This window comes from Stegodyphus dumicola, chromosome 2, assembly GCF_044657685.1.
Source record: "Stegodyphus dumicola isolate Sdum_Otavi_A_Nest chromosome 2, ASM4465768v1".
NCBI classification, from domain to species: domain Eukaryota; kingdom Metazoa; phylum Arthropoda; class Arachnida; order Araneae; family Eresidae; genus Stegodyphus; species Stegodyphus dumicola.
In genome coordinates, this window is record NC_140769.1 from 55381085 (window position 1) to 55397533 (window position 16449).

Here is a 16449-nt window from a genome sequence, read left to right on the forward strand (position 1 = left end):
AGGGCCGTTCAGACTGGGGTTTATGAGCTAACAGAGACAACTGACTTAGCCAACCCGCCTGCAAACCTGTTTTTCCCCCATACAGCAGCGAGTTGAAAAATCTGAGCTGCACGCATAGCGGAGCTAGTCGACACATGGAATTGACTGCGTTAGCTCAGATAAACCCTAGTCTAAACGGCCCTTTACACTTACACAAACACATACTGAAAGTCGCATATAACAGTTTTGTACAGAAATTTCTCCAGTAAGTGTATTCGACCCAGTGGCGTATCCACCACTTTTACCCCTCGGAGTGATCTGTTTGCCGTTCCTCTTAGTGCACATTGAAACATTTATAACAAGGCAAAATGACAAATAGGAAAATAAAGAGGGTGTTTACACATTTTTTAGAACGATTTCGACAAAGAATTTTTTAAAAGCAAATGTTTGGGAATAAACATATCTGGCAACAGTTTATTATTTGAAATGAGAAATATCGTGTGTTATTTTTAAACTCGTTATTCTTTCAAAATATCACGTGTAAACAACTGTGGATTGAAGGATATGTTTTGCGCATTCCGAAGAGAAATATTTTTATTCCATAATTCAAAAACGTTTTAAAATCTATGACATTAAAATTTCTAAGTACAAAATAAGCAACATTTTTAATTGGAAAAGAAAAAAACCGTCTACCATTACTTCTACATAAAAACAAGACTCCAAACGAATATCCGAAAAAGGTACGTATTGTTTCTAATGTTTCTAAAGTTAAATCGTTGAAAACAATCGAAAATCCACCGACACAAAAACCAATTGCGGAATCTTTAAATACAACTGTAACAACAGTAAATAAATTAATAAAGCAAGATTTACAACTTAAAAAAAGCTTAAAAACAAAATGTTCACCAGCTTTCGCCAAGGCTTGCCGCTCAATGAAGAACAATATGTAGAACTCTGTATGAAAACTATTTAGCAGGAGATACATGGAAAATGCATTGTGATCCTTGATGAAGTTGCATTTACTTATTGCTACAAAAAAGGGTCTATTTTTAATCGAAAAGGAAGGGCAAAAAATGTGCATAACTGGTTCCGTCAATGCAAAGAAAGTTTCAATAAGGGGTTTATGATTGTCATAAGATTCTCTTACAATGGGAAACAAAAAATAAGAAGAGTTAAAAAAAATGTTAATATCAACTCAACTCTACAATCAAGAGAAAATTTAACATTCGATATGAAGAAATTCAATTCCTTTATCCAAATAACTTTCAAACTTAATCAACACACAGCAACAATGCATGCTTCGAAAAGTACCACTACATTCCTTAAAAATATTAGGACCTTTTGAGCATATTCCTGAGAAGTCTCCTGACGTTTCACTTATGGACTATTGTATTCTGCCTTTGGCTTCTTGAAAAGATTTGATGGACTATGCAAAGTAGTGGTATAGAAATGGAAAACAATATACCTGTTTACTTTAAGAAAACCATTTTATTATAAAAATTATAATGCTAATAGTCCAGAAAAAAGGCTATCAGATCGAACATTTTAAAAAATATTCTTTACACTCTAAACATTATTTAAACGGCCCGAAATCGTTCTAAAAATGTGTAAACACCCTCTGTTGATAAAAATTTATTTTTTAAATAGAATCTTAAAGTGGTCTTTTGCTTGATTAGTGTTTCAAAAAATCTTCGATGACATTCTTGAAGTTTGTTTCATTATTCAAGCTTCTGTTTTGGAGAAAGTGCCGTTATAATTTTTAAACGCAAGGTACTCAATCATTTTTAAATCTAAGTGGTTCTTAATCAATCTGTATTTAGGAAAATTCCTCTCACAATAATTAATACTACAGCAACTATAAGGAAAATTCGTAGTAGTATAATAATATGTTCGGCCTATATTTTTAATTAACTGTAAAAGTTTTAAGGGAATTCTTTCATGTCTCTGTTTCGTCTTACCCAGCAGTAACAGAAATGCAATCTTAAGTATTTCTCTCTTAGTAAATCTTTCCTTATTAGTATAACTTAGCTAACATACGTATTTTCCATTCAAAAGTTTTGATGGAGTGAGGAAGGCTTAGCAAGAACACAGAGCTGTTGAAATCTGATTGATGTTTTTTAACACTCTTTCCAGTGTAAAAACAGTTTCCTTCTCAATCCAGTTTCGTGCGATAAAACAGCATCGCATGATTCTCACCTCATCAGAAACCGCGAGAATAAGACTGAGGAATCCTCCTAGTCCGACATATGATCAAATCCCACAGAACAGGCGAGCTGTTATTTAACGATATGAAATTTAAAAATAAGTGTTTCCTTTGCATGGAATGATCTATGATATATATATATAGAAAGAAATATTGTAGTGAGCTTGCTAAAAAGTTACCAGGAGCTGTGCCCCCAAGAAATAGTTCAACGTAGTATTTTTTTTTAAATATTAACATGGAAGTAATTTTTAAAAATATTAACATGGAAAGGTGAAAAAACAGCCTACACGCGAAATAAAATACACAACATAAAACTGTTAAAATCAATGTTGGAAATAATGTAAATGCACAAAAAAAAAAAAAAAAAAAAAAAAAAAAAACTTAAATCTTATCGATGTGATATGTGAAAAGTTAACACATATAAAAAACAGATCGACGGAACAAGTTAAAACAAAATTAAAACATAATAATTAGAACATAAATTGCAAAAATTATAAAAATTACAAAGCGGAAAATGATAAATTAGCCCAATTGGACTTCCAACCAGGCTTTTCAAGGGAAAATTAGTTGAATGTCGAACTAAGCTAACACCATTACGCGTTTCGCCAAAATGGACAATTGAAGCTCTTGTTTGACGAAAAAAAATTTTTAAATAATATGAATTGTCTCGAAAAAATCTTTTGAAGCTTCAATTCTCTGTTCCAATTTCCCGACGCGTCCGCAGAAAAACACATTAAGGTGTAAGAAAAAGTAAATGCAACTCCGAGCAAAACAAAATTAAAATCAAAATAAAATAAATAGCGGTCTGCTATTAGTCAAATTATACAATAACGTACGGGCTGGTCCTGCTAGCTTAAATAATAAAAACTTTATAAATATTACGGTACTGAAATCAAATTAAAATGAAATTAAATACTAATGAAAACAAACGCCGTGGGTCTTGCTAAGACCAAGAAAAAGATTTGAAGAAACAAAAAAAAAAAAAAAAAAAAAAACTTAAAAAACAGACCTGTGGCTGAGCCGTCCTCTTGATCGCGAAACATATTTGAAAAGGGGTGTGATCCCCTCCATGTCTTACAAAGCCATCCCTCTCGTCGTGTGACGTAGGCGAGTGAAACAATGCCATTTCATATCAGCCAATGCGATTAGATTGTCCTTTGGCGGGAACTCGTATCCCCCCGTGTTAAAGAGGGGTTGAGAGACTCGAAAAAACATGGAAAGAATTCAAAATAGCGTCAGTCAAGTTGTTAGAACAAAAACAGCTTCAAAATGTGAAAATGGCTAATTCAGCTAAGATTACTCAACATGGCCACAAAAGTAAGAGTAAAATGGGAAAAAAAAGTCATTTGTTAATAAAAGTCGTAATTCTTCAAGCTAGAGGGCGATCAAGCTACAATGAAAAATGAAAAGGCCCGATTTGTTAATAAAAGTAGAATTTTGGCCGTCTAAGTAATTCAAGACTATTCAAACAATAGTATTAAAGCATTGTGCCAAAATCTTTGGAGGAAAGAGAATGTAGTGACAAGAATCATCTGTACATTTTTACATTAGATTTTCTGAATCAGCCATCCACTTTATACCATCCCATTGGGCTTTAAGCATAAAATTTCATTATCTAAAACAAATTATCTAAAAATTGGTAAGGCTAACGCCAGCTTTTTTTAAGGTATTTTTAATTATTTTATGAGGAATTATATATATACATATATTTAAATTTCTAATGCTCCATCACAGTAATCTCCAACTCACTGCATGCGGCCGAATGCACGATCTGAACACAGCTGACAGACGAAATTTTTTTTATCAACAAAATAAAAAAATATTTTAACTAAATTTTAAACTTTGCTTACTAAATATTATATTTATCAAAACATACATAAACAACAATAATGATAAAGCAAAGGGGGGGAAATCAAATTTATATTTATTTTCTAGGTACCCGCAGAACTTTTTTGTTGGTTACAGTTTGCAATTCAAATGTATTGACAACCAATATTAAATTTTTAAACTGACATTTATTTCAAATAATTCTAACATGTTGAATTAAAGTTTTATCATGGAAAAAGTAAGCCTTGTTTCCTGTGCATTCCTGCTATCACCTATAGACTTTGAGTAACTACTTTACAACATAAATTAGCACATACATGCTTCTTAACAACAGATGATTATGCTGAAGTTTAAATTATACACATCTGTATACTACAATGTACATAAGTTTTGAAATTTAAATAAATCATCAGAAATGTTTTTATGTATGTACTGAAATTTAAATGGCCAACAAATATTTATATTTGTACTTGTGAGCGTTTTTTTTAATCTTCATTTCTGAGTTTTAGCCTCTGCTAACAATATTCATTTGAGTGTATCACAAATCAAAATGTAATTCTTAGTAATGCTAACAAAGTCTCACCAGATCATTAGCCCACTCTGTCAACACAAAAAAACGCAAATAAGCGTTCAAATTCTCCTATAAAAGACCCAGCATGCTGCATATAATTGGAATATTTTACAGTTATATAAAAACAACTTCTTGAACATCAGAATCAGGCAAGATCATTTCGCCCAAAATCATCGATCAAAATGAGGATCGGAAAATTTTAAGTCAGGTACGAAACATTTGTTCACCTTTCAAATACTACATCTTATAACATATGCGTAATACTTATGAAGGGTTTTGTTAAGATTACACCAATACAAGAGGACTAAGATTCACTTACCTCAGAAACATATTCTTAATGCAAGTGATGTAAAATCAAAGAAGTTGTTTTGGGGAGATTAAAAATTAGAAATATGCTTTATCAGAAATTTGATCAACAGCTCACTGCAGTTGAAAAAACTGCACTGTGTTTTTGCATGTATATCTGCAAACATTTTGTTAGGAAGTGGAAGCATAGAGGGAAAAGAGGTGAAAAGGATGACTTCTTGATACTTCATGGTATACTTATCCCCAAACTTTACCTTCTGCATTTTTACTTACATTTCTTTCCTGCCGATTCTGTAGCTGTCGGCGATATGCATAGTGACTGTTTTTGTCAGTGAATTTCTGATAGCGAGAAACTAAATTCAATTCAGTGTGTACATGCCAGGCATATGGGTGCCACTGTAACGGAAAACCATTAGGACTCGCAAATATACTATATAGCCACGGAGTCGGATTAACATCTTTAAAGGCCCCTAAGCACTTACGACTTTTGTACCGATACCTGTTTCCTCACCATTCCTTTTCTCTCGGTCATGGTTTAGCTGCACCATACTTCCACTGTTAAACCGGCAATGGTAAATTTTTGTGATGCGAGTATATTTTTGTGTTCGTGAGTCTCTAAGTGTCTTTTTGTGATACTTATTTCGCTTATCGGTTAACCCAGCTCTGCACAGCCAGCAGCCATACACTACAGAAGGGGTGGGGGATACTTCAGGTTTCTATATGATGATCATTGTATAAATCTGTTTACTACATTAGCCTGCACAAGAGAATAGGGAACTGGAATCAAACCCAACGCTGTGGCTAATTTGCCAAGGATACAAAAAGAGATCAGTGCAATGTGTATCATTCTGAGGAATAATAATCTAATTCAACAGATTCTCATTATGCTTTCTAGCTTCTAGAGGATCTCGAGAGATGCTCTTCAAGCCAAATACAACAGAATATCATACACTTCATGTGCTCTTTTCAAATGTAACATTCATTGTGCTGCAAATGCTTTAAAGCTACATCCATATCAAAATTTACCTCTAGTTTTCCTTTAATAAGAATCATTCTTTAATACAAGGGGAATTAGAATATGACTGGGTTGCTGTTGCAAACCATTACCTAGGCACAGCGCTGTGTGTCCATGGGTGACTACAAACACTACACGTACCTTACCTTCCACGAAGATCAGACACAGAACTTGCTTAAGTGTCTGGCAGATGTGAGAGTAATGTGCAAACTACAGCTGCCTCAGAACATGCAACAATGGACAGCGATCAAATTTATCTTAGCAGAGACTTTGTGCACAGTATGAAGAATAACATTGTGCATTAGGACTTACCCATTTAAGTGGTGTAACTGCTTCATAGAGAGACAAGAATGCATAGAGAACCTTCATCACCTCAAAAAACATTGATGAATGCAATTATTCTGCAGAGCATGTGCATCATAATCAAAGAACTGCACTGAGGTTTTCAATCCAGGTTGGTAGCATAGATTTCAATGTGAAAAAATATTTGCACTATGGCAAGATTTATGCCTGGTGGATTCTGTGTACGTTGACAGAAGAGAGCAAAGTGATGCACATGCAGTCTCCCAGTTGTCCTACCATGGTTTGAAGATAAAGTAGGTGCATGTTTGAAGTTCATAATGGCTCTAAATGAATGCAGGTCCACTAGTTCAAACCCAAGTCTCAAGTCCCACTTGGAAGACACGCAATCTGTGGATAATGTTGGCTTTGCTATTAGTGTTCAGAAGTGGATTCACAGTCAATTAAAAAATTTCTAACAAAAGCAATGAAAATGCTTCCAGATCAGCACCAAAAATTTAGACTCTGAAGGAATGTACTATGTTGAAGGAATATAATTCATACAAAACATGTTCAATTCTTTCATTCACAGTAAAGGATTTTTGTAAATAAAAAATTAGTCCTGATTATATCTGAACCACCTTGTATACTCCCAGAAATTTTTAGCATCCCTTGCAAAACAGCAATTTTATTATCCTGACTCCCCAGCTGCATTACCTACCAACAGATGGTGTTTAGTAGCAGCTACATTTTCTAGTATTTGAATTATATGCTTACACATTATTATTATTATTTTAATAAACAAAAATGACTATGCAGTAGTAAAGCCTTTTAAGCGTTTCATTAATGACAATTAAAAAAAGGGATTATTATTTTTTTTTATTAATTCTTTATGTTTAAACACTCATTTTGACAAGCACACAGTAATTAAAAACAAGCAACACATAAATTTTAAAAAACTATTTCTTTATTTAGGAGTCAAAGACTTCTGGCTGATTTAATGTTCGCAGAATACTCAAAACTGAATTTAATAATTTGACACTTTAGGTAAAATTGATTCTGGTAGCTATTATTTTATGCTGCTTAAATAATTTATGAATAAATTTTTATATTAATACCAAATATGGTTCCACATAAGTATATAAAAAGTCATAATTACAGCAAATACGTGTTTCATCACATTTAAGTAATACAGCATTTGTACATGATAGCTTTTCAATTTTTTGCAACATATTACATAGATATCAAGAAAACATTTAAAGAATATACCAACTTTTCTGGTGAAAATTAACCTAACAGAAATTGCAGATACCAGAATGAGAACAATGGTATGAATATGTAATTCAAAACATAAGATAAAATATTTATATAAATCCTTATAAAAATTTCTCCAATTTGATCACAAAGTAGCTGTTTGAAATTATGAAGCCAAGAAACACAATGCAAGGAAAATTTTATTTATAAAATGGGCAAATGTAAAAATGATAGTAAAACATCTATTCTAGCTCATTTTAATATAAGAATTCTTTTAATCTAATTTTAGAATCAAATTGGTACAGGATTTCAGAACTAGAAATCATAAATTTTTTATTTATAAAATAAAAATATGCAAGTAAAAATAGGAATTACAATTTCAAAACTCACTGAAGCATACATGCCTGAATGGTTAGAGAACATTTTACGTCTCGCCAAAATCTTTCTAACCCATAACAACAAATGATTTGTGTCTCCTATGATAGTGATTATCTTGATTTGACCTGTTCATGATTATGATGCAATAGTCATGAGGATGACTGATAGCATTTTTTAATAATGTTTCAAAACTGAATTTTTTTTACTTTTTGTTTTGCAGCAGCACAGGCAAAATGTGACTAATATATATATATATATATATATAAGTTTACTTAAATTGACTGAGAAATTAAAACAAACAGTTGCAGAAATGTTAATGAATTTTGGCACCATCTGAATACTGATTCTGCTGCATGAAACAAGCTGCCTAGACCGTAAATCATAAGGCTCACAGTACGATATAAATTATACAAAACCATGGCTGTAGCTAGGATGTCAGTTTTATCAAAGATTGATGTTTTTGTAACTGTATTCTATATATAAACTTCAGTTTCAGGCGGCTGCAGTCCCCTCAGCTCCTCCCTAAACACAGTAATGTATAAGACTGTGATAAGTCAATTGTGAAGTACTGTATCAATAACAACTAGTCCATTTTGTATAACAAATTACACTACATTGCAAAAAGAAGTACAATTATTGGGTTTAGAAATGTTAACTCTTAAAAATTGCAAATGAAACTATACTATTCTTTGAATTGACTAAGGCAGTAGTCCCCAACCCCGGTCTGTGGATCAAATGATACCGGGCCGCTAGCCGCCCATTTCATTGAAACTGAATTTAAATTCCTAAGTTTATACCCTCAAATTAAAAACTTCTGTGTTTCATTAAATTTTAGTTATTTAAAAAAAGGGGCCGCCGAAGGTAGTGACATAATTTTTTTAATGTTTTAAAAAGTTAAAAAAAGAAAACCACCGCAACTATTTTCTCTTTCAGTTAGTTTTAATAAAAGAAATCAATCATCGTAACTGTAAATATCATAAATAAAACACGAAAGTGCAAAATTTACATTGGAACTAATGAAGAACTTCCTCGTCTTCTCTCTCAATCGTGACATCACACACAGCTAGAGTGTATTAAGGCTTCTATAAAGAGAAGTTAACTCATCTGCCATTTAGTCGCCCAAAGTCCACGTGACCATGATTCCTCTCTACTGTTTTGTGTGCTTTATGCAGTTTTGTTTAAAATGATTTAGTTTGTTCTGCAATTAAAATGAGTGGATTATCTGAAATGAATTGTTCTCGCCGCTCAAGAGTTGGTGAGTATCGCTCTTCTCTCTGTTCACTGGTACGTTCTCATGTTTAACAGTGCTTGGTGTATGTGTGTATTGTGTTTACTTAAATTTAACCTACAAATTAGCAAAATTGAATACGAAACAGAGGTCATCAGAAGGTTTCCTTGGGAAAAAGAAAAGGTTCAGTGAAGAAGCAGAAGAGCCTTCAACATCAAAGAAACATGTAACTTTTAACAGACAATACCATGAGTCCTACTTGAAATATGGTTTTATCGGAACAGGTGATTCTCACAAGCCAAAACCGCTCTGCATAGTTTGCGGCAACCAGCTCTCTAATGACACAATGAAACCTTCAAAACTGCTTCGCCACTTGAACGCCAAACACCCTGGATTAAAAGACAAGTCCCTGGAATATTTTGAAAGAAAAAAATAGGAACACGAACTGGAGTTGTGGGGACGGCGCGTGAACAAAGGCATTTTCGACATGTTTCAGACATTAGCTGGGATTTTAGTCGAGACCAAGTCTGAACATTCATTCTTCCAGTTGATATACAATCACCTGGCCTACCAGCGGCCGAGCGGTAAAGTCGCTGAATACTAGTAGTTCGGTCCGAGATTCGAATCCCGTAAACGGGCTGGCTGACTGCATGGACGTTTTCGTGGTTTTCCCCATGTGTAGCGTGTATACGAGCAAGTTTCCCTTAGAAAGTCCTCCACAAAGGCATCCCTTCCCTTAGGCAGATTGCCCTAGTGTGCTTTGCCATAATTAAAATAAACCAAACTAAACCAATACGATCACCTGTCTTTGCTTTTAAAAGAGTTCGAGCGCTACTTCCCAACCACAAAATACCCATGAACTAGTAAAGAATGGATCTGAGAGCCATTTGTCAACAAATCAGGTAAATCTTGCATGTCTGTGCAAGAAGATCAACTGCTGGAGATTGCAAATGATGGCAGCCTTAAAAACTACGTTCGAGACAACAACTCGGAACCGACTCATTGCAAAGAAACAAGCTCAGGGTTTTCATTGATTTAATGTTCTTGTTAAGTTAAAATGTTAAATCACTTTATTTTTTGGTGTAACTGTATTTTATTTTGAAGGCATATTTAAACACAATTAAATTAAAATTAATAAATCAAAATAATCTAAAATATAAACAATCAAAATCCCCCCAGTGGGCTGCTGTAAAATAATCAAACGTTGATAAAAAGTTTGGGGAACACTGGATTAAGGCATAATACATTATTTTAGATTTATACTAAATCAGATATTTTAGCAGTTGTCTTAATAAATACAATGAAATTTCTCTTAATACTTAACAGTTCCAGACTTTTTTTTACATTATATGCTTCTTTCACACGACATCAGTGATATTCAGTACCAACATTCATATATTCACAGAAATACTAATCACTTTCGAAGACAGTCCTCTGCTTCATGGTTTCATATTTTATTGTCACAGTCAGATTAAGAAGATATCATCTTACATAAAAATAATACACTTATTGATAATAATATTTATTCATATTCTCAGAAACAATGGTTACTTTCAGCAATGGTCATCAGAAAGGATTTTACTGTATTTTCATTCTGATAATTATGCTTGACGTGACAGTCTGGCCTGTCTGCAATGAATATTTACTCTGAATTCTGGAAATGAATATTTATAATTTTATATTGTTGTTAGAATACTTAATTTTCTAAAAGAATTGCTTTTAGCTCTTTACACTTCAAGTACATTCTTATGTAAGAATTCATCCACTTCAGTAATGGAATTTCTTGAAAGTTTGGATGTATTTTTCTAAAGTATTGTCAGTGAAAGATTTTAGAACTATATTACTGCATTTACTCATACACTTTTCCCTCTTACTAATTTAACAGCTTGAAAATCAGAAGGGAGAAAATAAACAAAACAATATATACTATTTCTGGAGAGATGGCTTAAATGATAAATTATAGTATATTAAAAAACATACGTAAAGACACACTAATATTTCAAAAGACTTACCAATTTCAGTAACTTTTTTTTTTTTTTTTTACTTTTCTATTTATTTATGGGTACATTTTACATTGTTACCCTACACCAGAAGTTTATAAATTACATATTGGGGAAAAAAGGGGGGAATTAGTCATGAAAATATGGTATTTTGCAATTTTCAAGTGGGACATACAATCATTATATAACTTAGTTTTATGATGTTTCATCCTTCTATCATGCTGTAATATTACACCTTGAATTAATGAGGTACTATATCAAAATAATTATATTTTATTTTCAGATACACATATATTTGAAAATTAAAATTAAGGAGAAGGTAAAAGGATTACTACAATGCTCATATAAGAGAAATTTTAAAATAAATCCTCATACATTTTATGTAATGAATAGTCTTATTAAAATTATTATACATAAAAATTAACTTTAATTTCTCAATTATCCTTTACCACAACATTAAAAACAGAATTCTTTCTAAGTGTATGGCTAATATTTTGCAGAAAATGAAGTAAGCTTCAGAAAATTTCTTTGAAATTTAATTTAAAAAAAAAAAAAATCCTTAAATGCAATACTAGCAAATCCACTGAAGACTAAATTTTTTATTTTAATAAATATGATTGATATATCGATAACTAATCAACATTTTCCTATTAAAACCAGGTTGGTAATAAATAATGACAGCTTCAGCATAGCTTAAGAAAAGTGAACTATAAACACTCTCAGAAATATATGAATGTCAAAATTATTGATTTTCTCTCTCTTTTCAATCTATTTCCATTTTTATCCTGTATCTATTTGAATATCAAACTTCAAAAATTCTCGAATGAAAAAAAATTATGTGGTATAAAATCCATTTGATTATTTTTTTAATATAATTATAGTCTCTACTAGATTCATTATAAAAATACTGAAATTTTCTAAGCAGAACTCAAAAGAGGTATGTACGGCAGAATTCCATTCATTAGATTCTAAATACCTAGAATTTCAATTACCTAAATCAGTTGATTTTTTTCAGCCAAATAAAATTATGCCTGTAGTTAACTTGTTTAAACTTCCTTTTTTGAAATAAATAGTATAAAAAGAAAATGTAACAAAGTATACTTTTAGGAAGCTTATTATAAAAAGTGAGCAAGAGATATGCACTTGATCATTAATTTTTTTATCAAATATATAGACTAGCTGAAGAAGAATAAAATAAAAAGTTTTAAAAAAAAACTTAGTTTAAATTTTAGTTGAAATTAGAAATATTAGAAAAATTAGAAAATAAATCTTGCATATTGTTTCATGTAAACAAAAAATAATTTCTTTAAATTTAGTACAATAAAATCAAAACAACATATATGTTCAGTTTTTACGACTACATAAATAAAATTAATTTCAGTCTTTTATTTCAGTAGAAATGGATTTAGGCAAATGAATTTTATTTTAAATTTAGTCAAAAAAAGGTATACTTAGTGTTTTGTTTTACAGATAGAAAATTATTTCATTTTTGGCAATAAATATTATTTCATAAAAGGAAAAGCAAAATCATTTGAATTCTTTTAATATCCTAGCAGGGTTTGTTTAGATGTTTAAAATTATCTTTAATTAATTATCAGATGTTTCAAACACTTGAAATTCTGAACATTAAAAAAAAAAAAAAAAACTTGAAGATAGTTTTTCTTAAAATCTTCATGATAATAATAATTTTTTTTAGCTTTGGAATACAAAAAAGAAGAGAAATTTTATTATTCTTTGAATTAAACCATTAATTTTTATATTCATGGCTAGAGTCAAACCATGTGATACAAAGATACACTGCAAGTTGCATCACAGTTCAAAAATGCACATTTATTGAAGAGATATAGCCATTGCATTATGACAGGCTGTGATAATCACTGATGTTGCACACATCACAAAAATAACTGGGCAATGGTTTTAAAATAACTAAATTATCTGAGCTTTTTTTCACAACTACATAATATTGAAAAAACAAAAATGCATTGTCAGACAAAACAAAATATTTTGCTTTATTACATTAAGTTTAAATAGATAAAAACCATGCACTTGATATTAAATAAACTGTACAAATTTAACCCAAGGCCATTAAAACATGACACTTAATTGATTAAAGGTCAGCCAACATCAATCAACATTAAGAGTTCTCAGTTCTTCTTCTAATTCATCTAGATCTTCATCAAATAAATTTTCATCTATAGGGACCGCATCCTTATTTTCTTCTTCATCATCAGCTCCTCCAACTGCAGCTGGTTCAGTTGTTTCAGCTGTAAAGGTAGATGTAAAGTAATTAGAATAAGCAAATAATAATATACTTTAATGGGCTTATGGACTGAATCCTCAAGTTCATCACATGATAATACTTAATGATGTAAAAGGGATAGTTTTATATCTCCCATTCTGCTGGGTCAATTGACAAAATTCAGCTTGCGTTTTTCACGTCTTGAAGCACAACTTAAGATAGATTTATATATAACATTGTTCTATTTTGACACAAAATTCGACTTCCTGAAATGAAACACCAATTAATTCCCCTCCCCCATATTTCCGATTCTATGCCTAAAATTATGGCAAGTTCCATAAAAAATCACGAGGGTAGTTTCTTCTTCCAGAATTTGAAATTAAGGTTCAATATAAAATCTGCAAATTTTTTAATTTATTTTTTAAATAACTTTTATAAATTTTTTGAAAGATTTAGAATCATAACCTATAACATTTTTGTTATCATCTTAATGTAGATGTATTTCTAGGCATACCTGCAAAAAATTAAGTTTTTTAATCAAAAGTTCCCAAATAATTTATACAATGAAACGTTTTAAAATTTGGTATATTTATTATAAGCAATAATAATGCCAAATATGGTTTATGCACTTTGTTATAATCTTCAATAAATTGCAACAGTTGTTTTGAACCTTAAATTCCATTCGTGAGGAATTTTTTTAATTTTCATTTGTAACAGACCTATTTAAGTGTAACTGAACTATTTTATTCACGCCATGAACTCATGAACTGTAACCGAACTATTTTATTTAAACGCCATCTCGTGGCGATATGAAAAAACGTCAGTCGACCTCCAGCCGCCATGATGATAGCTTACTATGCTATGTTATTCTCAATGTTTGATGTTCCATTTCGTTTATGTTTCATTTTTATGTATATTTCTTTTGTTTGTAACCGTTCCTGTGTGCTCTGTTAATAAATCCTTTTAAAGCTAGCCGGCATTTGTGTCTATTGAGGAACGGCTACATCACATTGGCGCCCAACTAAATTTGAATCCAAAATGGCGCAACAAAATGTTTAGAATTTCTGTTTGGCTTTAACAAGCTCTTACTCCCGAATTTAACTTTTAATTGCTGGAGATCGGCTCAGTTTCTTTTCAGGTGTGGACTACTGGTCAAATATTCTGGAAACCAATTCTGGAACTAAAATTGTCATACCGTGCTGCTAGCACATCGAATCATCAACTGGACAATTTCAACGAAAAAGATAAGTTTCGTTTACATTATCGTTTAATCTGAGTTTAAAGTTCTTTTAAACTGATTATTTATTATAAGTTGCTTCTTAAAGCAAATGTAAATTCTTTCCTGAAATCTCATTTATTCATACTACATAAGAGTATTAAACGAAAGCAAACGGCTTTCTGTTAACCAAACGTTATTTCTTGAATTGTAATTTGTTATTTTAAAATGTTAATGCGCATAGTAAATTAATTTGTGAATAATATTGTTTCACTGAATACATGTTTTGATGTTAAAGTTTGAATATATTCATGGACGTTGTTCATTAGAATTTATTAGTTTCGCTTCTGACATACAGCAGCAGATGTTTTCCCCCCGCGGAAATGTTTAGACTAGCGATGATTTATGATGTGTTTACGTCAAATCTTTTATTATTTTTATTTCCTTTGAGTGCTGTTGTTCCTTATTAAATGTTTTATTCTACATAAAATAAAATATTGTACTTGTTGATTTATCTTTCGACGAACATTTTGAGAAAATGATTATAGTATAATACTTTAAGAAAATACGATTGTTTTCCTTTAATGAATGCATGTCTTGAAAATATTTCTTGAAGCGAAAGAAAATAATTATGAATAAAATCGAATGACTATTTAAATAAAGTAAAAGAGTTACTAAGTGTGTGTTGCTTAATCAGCTTAATATTTTGTTAAGATTAAGATTTCGAAGAATTCAGCTTAAATATAAAAGCTTATGGTAAGACATTTATGTATGTTTTGTATGTTTTGCTAAGTAGTAAACAATTTTTGAGCAATTTATTATATGTTATTTTCTTGATACAAGTTTAATTTATGAGGGCATTTTATGATATTTTTACGACTCCGAAATAATAAACTTTGTGAGTATTATTGTTTACATTTATAAATACTGTTTATTAGTGGTATATAAATGTACGAGTAACATTGTTTACATTCATACATGCTGTTTAATAGGGGTATATACATTTTACTTAAAGGTATAATTATTAATTCTAAAATACTGTATTGTGAATAAAATCGAAATAACAACAAATTCAACTTCATCTTTTCCCTCCCCCCCTGATCTCTCATATAATTATGGCTTACCTTGCCAAAGCACGAAAAGAGGATTTAAAAACTCTCGCTGCAGAACTGGGTTTCACTGTAAACGACACTATGCGAGTAATAGATCTTAAAGATCTTATTGTCAATTCTGACACTTATGATGAGGATTTTACCAGGAATCTTCTGGAAACTTTAATCGAAACTAGACAACAAAAACAACGTGAAAGCAACGATCTGGAGACACGTCAAAGAAAAGAACAAGAACTTTTATTAGAATTGGAACGTTTAAAATTAAACCTGGCAGCTGCTAGCTCAAATCCTGGCTATGCCGCCTTTGCTTCAAATGCAGCTATTGGAACAAATATTCAACACCTAATCCCTAAATTTACAAGAACTTCTGACATTGCAACCTATCTGCAAATTTTTGAAAGACAATGCGAGAAAGTTAATATAAAACAAATAGATTACATCACTCATCTCCTACCTCTTCTGCCTATAGACATTTCGCAAATTATTTTAAGAGAACCAAAAGACAAGTTAGAAGATTATTCTCACATCAAGAAGATTCTGCTACAAAGATTCAAATTAAATGCTGAATCATTTCGAATTAAACTTACTACACACCAAAAACACCCTGGGTCTTTATGGAAAGATTTTACTTACGAATTAAGCAATTATCTCGAAGAGTGGCTCCATAGTCTCGATGTTACAGACTTTGAATCACTCAAAGACTTGGTCCTGACGGATCAGCTTAAAAGAAGAGTCAGTAGTGACGTTAAGGAGCATTTTATTGATACTTGGGGAAAAATAAAGAGTTCATCTGAATTAGTACAGAAATTGGATGATTATGAAGCTGTACGTGTTAAAAATAC

At 31.3% G+C, this 16449-nt stretch overlaps 1 protein-coding gene across 1 annotated transcript in view; it reads right to left on the bottom strand.

The window, feature by feature from the left end:
• Positions 1 to 7129: 7129 nt before the first annotated feature.
• The window catches only part of LOC118199532 (zinc finger CCCH domain-containing protein 15), a 76758-nt gene continuing 67438 nt past the window's right edge, over positions 7130 to 16449 (bottom strand). The window contains exon 12 of the mRNA XM_035371422.2: positions 7130 to 13304. Within this exon, the coding sequence (XP_035227313.2) occupies positions 13165 to 13304 (140 nt within the window). The 3' untranslated portion in view covers positions 7130 to 13164. The remainder of the gene's footprint in view (positions 13305 to 16449) is intronic.